This window comes from Musca autumnalis, unplaced genomic scaffold, assembly GCF_047663935.1.
Source record: "Musca autumnalis isolate F117 unplaced genomic scaffold, ASM4766393v1 scaffold_2, whole genome shotgun sequence".
Lineage (NCBI taxonomy): Eukaryota > Metazoa > Arthropoda > Insecta > Diptera > Muscidae > Musca > Musca autumnalis.
The window spans coordinates 154054460-154067459 of record NW_027411755.1 but is presented as its reverse complement, the minus strand read 5'-3'; the positions used below and the strand labels follow the sequence as shown (position 1 = coordinate 154067459).

The window sequence follows — 13000 nt, the reverse complement described above, 5'->3', positions numbered from 1 at the left end:
GTGCTACAAATGGGAACTCTCTTCATATTTGCAATTCCAATTCAATCCAATGCACCACTTGATACTTGATCCATGGAGGGGAGTCTCCATGGGTCCAGTGGTGACATTGGATTAAAGTTTTGTCTGTAGCTCCATGTAATGACATTCTCAATTCAGCGTAATACGTAATATCCCCCTTTCACCTTTAATTTTCTATACAATTATTTATTAGCTTAATTATTGTATTTTCTATTAAATTTTTATTACAGATATAATTTGTATTTTTATTAAACGGACTACGAAAGGCGATAAGTGTTATGGCACCGAAGCCCAATGTCACTTTCACTGACGTTAGTTAATTCCGCTTTTTGTTTTAATAAAAAAATCACATTAATAATATTAATACAAAATAAAATAAAATCGGTGATATTTTTAAGTGTATAAAACAAAATGTTATATTTAGAAACAAAGAATGAAATTATAAATAAAGAAAAATTAATCGAAAACAAAAAAGGCAATTCAATTTATTTGTAGTTTTTTTTTAGGTAAGTGATAGGAAGGACAACAATTTTGAAGTTAATGCAATAATTCCATCAACAATCCAATTTTAACTTAACATAGCTTGAAAGGATGAGAAATAATTGAAGTTTTTTTCCTCCTTTGAACATAGACAAATAAAAGTATAGACCATAGACAAATAAAAGTATAGACTTCAAAATGGAGAGATTTAAGTTTTGCAATAGGTGTCGTCATGTGTCGCGCTGAAAAGCTTTAAAAACACTTTCACTCAAGGGTCAGTGTACCTACTCAAATGTGAAAATCTTAAAAATTTATCTAACATTTACGGTAAATGTTAAGTATTGTCTTTGCTATGGAGACTCTGGCTGTGGTGAGCAAAATCAATGTTTAAAACATTAATCCAATCTAAAATTGTCCAATAAATAAATTATTACTAGGCGTTTACACACAGACAGTATTGAACAGACAATAGCAAAGCTACAAACCATTTTCACCAATACATTCATATTTTTCTCTATACATATTTAAAAATGTATAAATGTATTGGTGATAAAGGTTTGTATTTTCGCTATTGTCTGGCCAATACTGTCATTTGTAAACGCCGGGTTAACTAATAATAGCAAACAAATCATAGATTTTTATATTTTGTTCAATTAACAAAAACTTGAGAGTATAGATATGGATGACATTGATTGTGGATTTAAGTGTTAATCGGCATTGGTCGTTGAATGCTTGTGTACATTTACGCGGATGGGTTATTTATGGAATATTTTAATAGGTAGGTAAATTTACGTATTATTTCCTTGCCGTTGGAAAGAATATGATAATATTGTTGTTGCAGTCGGAGAACTTACTAGAAGCCTGGTTAGTTCCTTTTGAGAGCACACCAAAGACGTTTGGGTTATTTTTTATAATGGTTTATTGTGAATTCAGTTTTAATGTAGTTTTACAGGTTGATATGAATTAAAGTTTATGGAAATGATAAATTAATTGTTGATTGGTATGATGATGGATGTACGAATTTAGTATTGGTGAATTGAAGAGGCGATGAAATATGATGAAAGAGTGAGTGAGTGGGTAGGTAGTTGAGTGGCTTCAAAATTGTATGAACGCACGGCTTCTCTTCTCCCGAACAACTGACAAAAATTCAAATGATGAAATAGATTTTGACATTTACATGTCAAAGATGATTAGTTATTTTCAACGGCGGTAATGTTACCCCTAATCGGCGGCAACATTCCCCCCTCCGTAAGCGGGTCCAGTTCTCCCGCCTTACCTTTCTCTCTATTGCCGACGTCCAACACAGCTATCTTGGAAACAGGGCGGTGTACAATGCCATTCTTAGTCTGGACCGTGGCACGTCTGACTTGACCATCTTTCGCAACGATACGGTCTATTACAACTCCTCTAAGCCAGCAGTTTCTAGGTTGGTGCTCGTCCACAATGAGAACCACATCTCCTATGTCAACTGGTTTCTGTCTCTCAAACCATTTACTTCGTCTTGTAATTATAGGTGCGTATTCTTTCAGCCAGCGCTCCCAGAAACGATTTGCGAACGCCTGGACTTGGTTCCATTTCTCTCGTAGATTGGTATCCTTCGTAAAAATTGGTTTGTAACCCGTAGATGAGCCAAGCAGCAGGTGGTTGGGGGTTAAGGCTTCATCGTCCTCTGACTCTAGGGATACAAACGTTAATGGTCTTGAATTTATTATAAATTCCACTTCAATTAATGCGCTTCTCAATGTATCGTCATTAAACTTATTATTCGGATAGGCTTGATGTAGCACGGTCTTCACTGATCTCACAAGCCGCTCCCATGCTCCACCCATATGTGGAGCTGCCGGAGGATTGAAGTACCATTTAATGTCGTCGAAACTCCTTGCTAATTCGCTTTCGCTGAGCCTTTGAAGTTCTTCTCGTAAAACCCTTTCTGTGGCCTTAAAGTTGGTGCCGTTATCGCTATAGATTACCCTTGGGTAACCACGTCGTCCAATGAAATTCCTTAGGCACATTATACATGATGACGTATCTAGGCTATGAGCGACCTCCAAATGTATGGCGCGCGTTGTCATGCAGGTGAATATTACACCCCATCTCTTCTCTGATCTTCTTCCAAATGTTACTATCATGGGACCGAAGAAGTCGATGCCGGTATAGGTGAAGGGCTTTTCGTAGGCTCCTAGCCTACCTTTAGGAAGAGACCCCATTAAGGGTATCTTGGGCGATGCTGTTGTTATCTTGCAATGTTGACAGTTCTTCCTCACTGTTTTGTATAAAACTCGCAATTTCGGTATGTGGTACTGACCCTTAAGAGAGTTGATGACGGTTTCGTGCGAAACATGGTGGTACTTCTCGTGGTAGTGCTTGATGATCAACGAAGTTACTTTGTGCTTCGGTGGTAACACAATGACATCTACATAACCTCTCAAATGTTCGGTGCGACCATGTATCTTGATGAGACCATCCATTTCGTCTAGAAATATATCTAAACTTCTTAGTGGTGAATCACTTTCAATACGCTTACCTCTCTTCAGGTTGTAAATTTCTATGGGAAATACATCTAACTGGGCTTGCTTTAATAGAACTGTTTTTGCTTGACATATCATCTCATGGGAAACTTCGTCTGGTTTTCTTTCTCCTCTGGATGACGCCCTCAGTTTCTTCATATACAGAAACCATTTTGCAGTGGCTCTGTACAGTCTTCTCCAATCAGAAAAATAGTCGATATTAATAGTAGTTGTGTGCTCCTTAGTGTGCACCTCCAAATAGTATGTTCTAACTTCTGTTGTGTCCGCTGTTCCACGATCCTTACATCGTGGCCAATTGTCTTCACTCTGTAACAGGAAATCTGGTCCGGAAAGCCACAATTCGGTGTTTGCTTTCGGGTTATCTTTCGTGGCTAAGTCCGCTGGATTATGTTTACTTGGCACCCATCTCCATTGTCTTGCGTGTGAGTTTTCTAGAATCTCGCCGACACGGTGCATAACGAAGGGACGAAACTTTCTTGGGTCCATGCGTAGCCAATGCAGTACGGTCTTAGAATCACTCCAATAAATGCAAGAGTCCACAGGAATACGATCAATTTCTTTGATTTTCGATGCGAGACGAATTCCTAGTACTGCAGCCTGCAATTCGAGCCTTGGTATGGATACTGGTTTTAGTGGTGATACCTTACTTTTGGCCATCACCAGGGCTATTGAAACTTGATCTCGTTTTTTGATTCTCAAATAACATATTGCTGCATAACCAAATTCTCCTGCATCCACGAATACGTGCAATTGTACCTCGTCCGCTTCTTGAAGATGGTCGGAATAGCAACGGGGAATTTCTAGTGCGGTTATAAGCGGTAATTTTCTTTTCCATTTCTCCCACTTCTCAGCTAGGTCTCTGTTCAATGGTTCATCCCATTCGATTCCGGAACGCCATATCTCTTGGAATAGTATCTTCAAATCTATTGTATATAAAGATGCGAATCCCAGTGGATCGTATATGGACATCAGTACCTTTAACACTTCTCTCTTGGTAGGTATTATTTCTTGGTCCAATATTCTTCGTTCCAACTTTGGGAATTTAAAAATATACTGGAATACGTCCTTTCTAGGATCCCAATGAACTCCTAGAATCTTTTCAGTACAGCCCAGCTCTCTTGGGTTCTGAGTGGAACTCTTGTTTTCGTGCAGATGGTCCAGTACAGCTTGTGAGTTGGATGACCAGTTTCTAATCTTAAAACCGGCCGAAGCATGTATTTGCGAAATTTGATCAGCTAAACGTTTGGCATCCTCCTCGTCGTCTACGCTGTCTATCAGATCGTCGACGTAGTGATACTTCTTTATAGCTTCCACTGCTCTCGGATATTTACCCCCGAAACGATCTGCATTTTTGTTTCTTATGAAATGTGCAATACATGGTGCAGCATTCAGGCCGAATGTCAATGCTTCCATTACGTAATGTCCCGGCTCTGGCTCACCCTCATTCCACCACAGAAATCGCTGCGCATGATAGTCTTCATTTCTAATTCGTATTTGGTGGAACATTTCGGCTATGTCTCCACATATAGCGACTTTGCCGACTCTAAACGTCAAGAGAATATCTAATAAAGATGTTAGAAGATCCGGACCGGCGAGCAGGAAGTCGTTGAGTGAAACTCCATTCGTCTTGGCTGCTGCGTCCCACACTAATCTGGCTCTATCAGGCTTGTTTGGATTGCAGGTAATGAAGATAGGTAAATACCAAACACGAGACTCACTTCCGCCTATTTCGTCTTCATTCAGCTTACGTGCATATCCTTTTTCTATTAGATTGTTAAACTCTTTCGTTACCTTTATTTTTAAATCACTGTCTTCATCCATTTTTTTCCGTAGACATACTGCTCTCTTATATGCAGTCCCATAACTATCTGGCAATGTTACTTCTTCACTACGCCATGGTAAACCCACTTCAAATCTGCCATCTATGTATTTCGAGGTGGCATCAAGTACTGAGAGAGCCTTTTCATCTTCTGTTGAGTGGATAGTCTTACTGGGTGACGATTCAAGTGCATACATTCTATTCACTGCTTCATGTATCTTCTCGTACTTCCCCTCACACTCACACAAATGGATATTTACCTGGTAGTCTTTTGAGTTTGTATTTACGTTGCCTTGTACAGCCCAGCCTAAACGTGTCTTCGTTGCAATGGGACAGTCCCAGGGACCTTCACATATCTTCAATGGAACAGCCAAATTCCAATTGTCCGCTCCAATTAGTATTGTTGGTTTCACCTTTTTATATGATGACAATGGAATCGATGATAAATACGGGTATTTTGCTTTTATCGAATCCGCGTCCAGTGACTGCAGCGGTAGCGACAGATTCCTTACTGTATGGACACCCTTCAACTTAAACATGGGCTTGGTTGCTGGATTGGATACACTTACACTTTCTACGTACAATGACTCCACCGTTCGCTTTGTTTCTCCTGTCCACTTCAGGCATATTGTTTCTTCTTTGCCGCGTAGATTCATTGCGTTGAATATGTCTTCTTCCATCAATGTTACTGATGAACCTTCGTCCAGGAATGCATATGTGTCTATATATTTACCTTCTGCATGTACTCGAATTGGTAATATTCGGAAAAGACTTGCATCGTTTTGTACTTGATGAGAATGTACATTTCCAACATTTGCTTCACTTTTCTGTTCACGATCGTTCATGTTCGTTGTGGCCGCTGCCGCCTCATGAAGTAGTGGATGATGTTTTTCTTTACATCCATTAATTCCACACTCTCTGTCGACGAAGCATTTTCGACGATGTGATCCTAAGCATCTTGTACATACTCGATGTTCACGAACAATTGCCCACTTTCTTTGGCTGGACAATTTTCCAAACAATGAACACTTTGACAGCTTATGTCCTACACTCTTGCATGAAAAACATTTCATATTTACTGGTGTGTCCTCTGTATGTGTGTTCAACGTCACATTCTTCTTTGAGAACACTGGGGTGGCTACTTGAGACGCAGCCATTGCTATAGTGTACAGCCATTCACTAAAACTCTTCAATACTGGTACACCTATCGGCTTCTGCGTCATCGCCCACTGTAGTTTGTAATTATTCGACAATTTGTCCAACAACTCTCTTACCAACATTGGATTGTTGAGATGTGCCTCCAGTTGGCATGCTTCTATAGTCGAGCAAATGTTTCTCACACACATTGCAAAATCAATTATCGCTTCCAGCTTATTCTTTGGTGGTGGCATTTGTCGAGCCTTGTCTATCATGCGATCCAAAATTAGTTCTGGCCTTCCGAAATACATTCGTAAAGTGTCAATTATTTCCGGCACCATTTGTGGCACTAGCAGTTTGTTACGAACCATTTCCCTTGCTCTTCCTTTTAGGCACTGCTGCAAACGAATCAAATTCTCTGCGTTTGAATATCCACCTATGGAAGTACTGTTTTCGTAACTGCTTATAAAAATGGGCCACTCTTCTGGATCTCCATTAAATGGGGGTAACTCCTTTGGTAGTATCTGCCTTGCAGATAATTGTTGTGGTGTTGGCTGATTAATTGTAACATTATTACTTGGGAATACAACTTGCTGAAACGACAAAACATTATTATTAAGTTGAGCATTTGGTGACTCGCCGTGTTGCTGCATGATTTCATATTTTCTTTGTAGAAACTGTTGGTTTAATTTTCTCTCTTCTTCTAGAAACTGCAACTCCAACGTTCTCTTTTGGTTGGTAACATCATTGTATTCTGTGTTGACAGTATTACTTTGTTGTTGGCTATTTGCTGGACTATAATACGATGTATGTTGCTGCAACATTGTTGCTGGTTGATTTTGTGTAACGTATATTCCGTTTGCGCTTGAGCATGATCTTGCTTGTTGAACGAATTGTTGTTGTTGTTGCACACCCGTTGGTTTCATTACGCCAATGCTTGGTGTGGTGCTTTTTGTTGATGACGTCATTATTCCCCCGCTGTACGTGTTATGCGGCGATGAAACAATCGTTGTCAATAACTGCTGTTGTCCCAATGGGACTGTTGATACTACCCCACTGCATATTGGTGGGTAGATTGGCATTGTTGCTTGACTATACAAGGATGTGCTACTTCTGTCGTCGCCACTTACCCTTGTATATTCTTGTGTTTGTGTCGATGCTGCATTAGTACTTGTATCTGCTGCCACTGGTGTTGAACGTTGTTGTACATTACTGTCGGACGATATGGTAAATGCACCTCCTTCCATGGCTGCAATCGTCTGCATTTCCAATGTTGAGGAATCTGATACAAACTCCGGTGGTGTACTGTAGTTCTGAAGTGGTGGTGACAACTCCTGGGTCACGTTCTGTGCTGACGACCTCGCCAGTTCCGCCACACACGATTCGCAATTCCAATCGAGGTTCTGTATTTCGTCACCTACCTTTGCACAATCGTAGTGGCACCAACCGTTGCAGGTGTCACACCGAACCATTCTGTCGTTATCCACTTTTCGGCACATAACACAGCTTCGAGTTTTCTTTTTTGCTGGCATCTTGTACTTTCCTTCTTACTGACCTGTTTGAATTCCTTTTCCTTTCAAGGCTTCTTCAGACAGTCAGGATCTCAATTCCTGGGATATCTTCTAGTCCAATCTTGACGATGTCAATCAGGAACTTTCCATATAATTTTGAAGAATTGTTGCAGTCGGAGAACTTACTAGAAGCCTGGTTAGTTCCTTTTGAGAGCACACCAAAGACGTTTGGGTTATTTTTTATAATGGTTTATTGTGAATTCAGTTTTAATGTAGTTTTACAGGTTGATATGAATTAAAGTTTATGGAAATGATAAATTAATTGTTGATTGGTATGATGATGGATGTACGAATTTAGTATTGGTGAATTGAAGAGGCGATGAAATATGATGAAAGAGTGAGTGAGTGGGTAGGTAGTTGAGTGGCTTCAAAATTGTATGAACGCACGGCTTCTCTTCTCCCGAACAACTGACAAAAATTCAAATGATGAAATAGATTTTGACATTTACATGTCAAAGATGATTAGTTATTTTCAACGGCGGTAATGTTACCCCTAATCGGCGGCAACAATTGTTCTTCAGATAGTTGGGTATGTCGGAAATTGTGTGGATAATGTGAATAGTATAAATTTTAGTTAAATTATTTTTTACTTGTTCAAACGGTTTAATTTGTTTGTTAATACCTTGCGATGAAGGAAGGTATGCATGCTTTGGGAACATTTAATGCTATTGCTGTGATATTCCAGAAAGTTGCATATACATTTAATCTTGAACAAGTTAAATTATTTTAATTTTTTTTTTTTCATTATTTTTATTATGTGGTGTTCGCATAAAAGAAAGAACAAAAGATTTTGCTGCATAAATACATGTGTTGCCTTAACTGTTAACTTAACAGTTTCTAAACTTTGTAACATGTTTTGTGGGTCAAAGAATGTTAAATAACATAATGGATAGTAAATATACTCAATTAATTAAAAAGCTTGTTTGAGTATGGTTACTGATTTCAAGCTTTTGCTAATAATGCAAAAATAGCTTTGGCACCGGTAAGTCGTTGGTCAGAGTGGCAAGTTTTCTTGAAACAAATTTCGTCAAAGGTTCTTTCCACACGTTAGAGTGAAAATTAAAAATTTGCATGCCCTTCTTATTTGACTATTCGTATTTGTTGTGTTACTCATACTAATAAAAACAAAACAGAAATAAATAAAATAAAAACACAAAATAATTAACATTTGCAATTCAATTGATATTAATAGTTAAATTGTTTAAATTGGACGTGCCACACGAATTAACAAGAATATTTGTCTTCTTTAAAATTTGTTCGTCTGAAGTTATACTGCAGGAATAGTAAGGCAAACACGAAACAGTTGAAACATTGTGTTTCTATACCAGAGAAATGCGTAAGTAGCTGATTATGAAACTCATAAGCCACATGCTAAAAACAAGTGTATGGGCGGCTTGCTACTCTACAAAATAAATGCAAGTGTTGCTTGCCATGCTCAAAATATTGTTACGGAATTAGATTTAACTAATCTCCGTGTAGACGTTGTTTTATTCCCCAGTACGGTTTGTACCAAATAAAACAGGGTTCGTTTTAGATTACGTTTCTACAATGCTTTATTTATTTTATTACACTTATTCAGAACCGACTTTAATTACTAAGCACACAGCAAGTCTCTAGTTAGCACGCAGCTATTCTTTAACCGATCTGTTCAGTTCAACGCTTAAAACACAACTCAACTCGTCATTGCCAGTTCCCCTGTATTTATATCCCACAGTCTCCCTCGTCTAGAATTATCCAGTAATCTGGCAACATCTCGAATCTGTGCAACGAACACACAGACGCACATTCGCACTAAGCGAACAACCATACTCACATACATACGTGGGGCGAATACAGGCGGACGACAAGCACAGTAATGACGTTATTACAACAACAAACAAATGCAAGAAAGAAGTAGCAACTAAACGATAATTACATGATTATGGCAAAACAAAATAAAAGCACATTAATGAAAGGCAAAGTAACATCCAGAATAATGAAGAGAGTTCTACATGGTAGTTGTTGTTGCTTAAATAAAGTAACTGCGTAATAAAACTTTACGTTACAATTCAAATTTTTAAATTAACGGAATTTAAACTAAATTAACTTAAACCTATCAGTTACATTCGTAACAATATGTACGAGTGTGACTAGCCACTCAAAAAATAAGTTATTTAAAAATGGATATTTTTAGCCACTTGGGTATGCTTTGCCAAGTAATTTTGAATACGCAATAACATTTTCTGATTTACTTCACATCTATTTATAATTCAACTGATTGTCTTATGTTCTCCGAGAGAGTGAGAGCAAAGATAATTTTCCAGCACTGATTTTCAAACGTTAGAAGAATATGCAAAAACACACAAAACATTCCAAGCAAATGAAAGCTCTGTTTCAGACCTAAAAAGTTTTTACAATTTTTACCACTTTTACACATTTTGCGTTCCCGTACACAAAATTTATATGAAAATCGTTTACGACTTTTACAACTTTTATCTATACTTATAAAAGAGTTCAGTAATGATGACTCACTGACTCACTGACTGACTGATAACACTGCTCAACAAAATTGAAAAAGTTGAATGTTTCAGACGAAGTTGCAGTTGTTTCTAGATGAAATCGGCGAGTTATTTTCAAATCCGGTCTCGGTTTTTCTCCATCAGCTCTTGTTTTTGAGATATAGCTCAAAATCGGTTTTTACGAGTTTTACCCAGACTTTCGTTATTTTCGGATACAAACAAATATTTTTTGTGGGTTTTTCGACATTAATATATTAAGGAGATGTTGTACGCTCGATAAGAATCGTTTTTGAAATAATTATGGTGAGTATATATCAAAAAATATAGAAAATATACGACGGACCTTGTAAAAATTGCATATTTTGAGTACTTTAAGCTGTAATTACGTCATCAGGGGAAGTCATAGGATCTTCATATTGTACTCCGGATATGCTTAGGGTGTTTACTATATAATCCAGTATTCAAATGTATAATATAAAGTTCATAGCGCCCATGATTCCGCCATAACTTAAAAACCATCATGAAGACTGCCATTGAAAAGTAAATGGTTTATGTGGTAATGATATCACTGGTAAATGATTTCCCTTTAGCAGTCTTCATGGCGATTTTTAGGTTATGGCCGAATCATGGGCGCTATGAACTTTATATTATACATTTGAATACTGTATTATATAGTAAACACCCTAAGCATATCCGGAGTACAATATGAAGATCCTATGACTTCCCCTGATGACGTAATTACAGCTTAAAGTACTCAAAATATGCAATTTTTTCTTATCGAGCGTACAACATCTCCTTAATATATTAATGTCGAAAAACCCACAAAAAATATTTGTTTGTATCCGAAAATAACGAAAGTCTGGGTTAAACTCGTAAAAACCGATTTTGAGCTATATCTCAAAAACAAGAGCTGATGGAGAAAAACCGAGACCGGATTTGAAAATAACTCGCCGATTTCATCTAGAAACAACCGCAACTTCGGTTGAAACAAAAGTCGTGTTGACCAGTGTAATCAACGCCCAGACTAAACGGCTAAAGCTAGAATCTTGAAATTTGGGGTGAGGGTCACTCTTGGTCCGAAGGTGTCAGATAAGGCTGGATTTTTGGAAATTCGAACTAGAACTGTACTAAAATTTACTAAATATGGTACCCTTTGTATTAGGCAAACGCGAAGAGCTAGAATTCTGAAATTTGGACTGAGGTTCACTGATAGAGAGCTAGAAAGGTGTACCAAATGGTTTTTGGAAATTCGAACTATAAGTGTACGAAAAGTACTAAAAGTTACTAAATTTAGTACCATTTGGTATTACGTGAACGGTTAGAGCTAAAATCTTGAAATTTGGAATGAAAATCAAGGTTTGGAAGATGAGTTGATATAAGGAGGTGGTTTTGAAAATGTGTACTCATGTGTACGAATAGTACTAAATGGTACTAAATTTGGTACAATTGAATTTGGGTGAACCGATCAAGTTGGAATTCTGAAATTTGGAATTACTATTACTGTTGGAGCATAGGTTTGAGATATGGAGGTAGTTTTCGAAATTCCTACGTATGGGTACGAAAGGTACTAAATAGTACCAAATAAGGTACAATTTGGATTTGGGGGAACGGATGCAGCTGGAATCCTGAAATTTAGAATTAGGATAACAGTCGGGGTGTAGGATAAAGGTATTTTGGAAATTCGTACTTTTGGGTACGAAAAGTACTAAATGGTACCAAATTTGGTACAATATGAATTTAAGTGATCGGATAGAGCTGGAATAAGATTGGAATTAAGATTTCTATTGGAGTATGGGATTGGGATACTTTTGGAAATTCGTACTCATGGCAACGAAAAGTACTAAATGGTACCAAATTTGGTACAATTTGGATTTTGGGTGAACGGATATATGTAGATGGAATCCCGAGATTTGGAATAAGGAGTACTGTTGGAGTGCAGGATTGATAAAGTTTTGGAAATTTTTAGTTATGGGTAGGCAAAGTACTAAATGGTACTAAATTTGGTACAATTTGGATTTCAGTGATAGGATACATTTGGAATCGTGAAATTTGGAATTAAAATTGATGTTGGAGTGTTGATAGAGGTAGGTTTAGAAATTCGTACTTTGGATACGAATAGTACTAAATGGTACCAAATTTTGATTTGAGTGATCGGATATATCTGGAATCCTGGAATTCGGAATTAAACTTATTGTTTGAACTTAGCACTGAGGTAGTTTTGAAGTTTTGCACTTATGGGTACGAAAAGTACTAAATTTGGTACAATGTGGATTTCGGTGATCTGATGCAGCTGCAATCCTCAAATTTGGAATTAAAATACCGTTGAAGTGTAGGATTGAGGTAGTTCTGGAAATTTTTGGTTATGGGTGCGAAAAGTACTAAATGGTACCAAATTTGGTACAATTTGGATTTGAGCGAACGGCTAGAGCTGCTATCTTGAAATTTGGAATTGAGATTACTGTTGGAGTTTGTTTTGGAAATTCGTACTTATGTTTACAAAAAGTACTAAATTTGGTACAATTAAGATTTGGTAGTCTTAGGGGTACGAAGATGGTTCAATGCATGGTACAATTTTGTATTGGACTAAGGACTAGACCTGGATTCGTGAGATTTAGAATTAAGATTACTGTTGTTATTTGGTACAGGATTTGGTACAATTTGTTATTGTGTAAAGGGAATTTTGAAATATTAGGAGGAGGTTCGTATTTACGAGTATATGTAAAGTACTAAATAGTACTATAAATGGTTTTGGGAGAACATATACAGTTGGAAATGAGGATCACGGTTGGTGGGTTAAGCCGTCTTGGCGCTGAGCACCCCAATTAAAATATCTCAACAGTTATGGCTGGCTCTTGACGTGTAGGCGTGAGGAAAATCGGACTTATGTGGTACGAATAATACTTATATGAAAATAAATATCAAATAAAATAGGTATTAGTACAAAAATTT

General features: G+C 37.5%; 1 protein-coding gene across 1 annotated transcript; it reads right to left on the bottom strand.

The window, feature by feature from the left end:
- Positions 1-1688: 1688 nt before the first annotated feature.
- Positions 1689-7454, bottom strand: LOC141392431 (uncharacterized). Its single transcript, XM_073965374.1, has one exon. It carries the CDS (start codon positions 7452-7454, stop codon positions 1689-1691), a length of 5766 nt encoding a protein of 1921 aa, XP_073821475.1.
- Positions 7455-13000: the final 5546 nt, after the last annotated feature.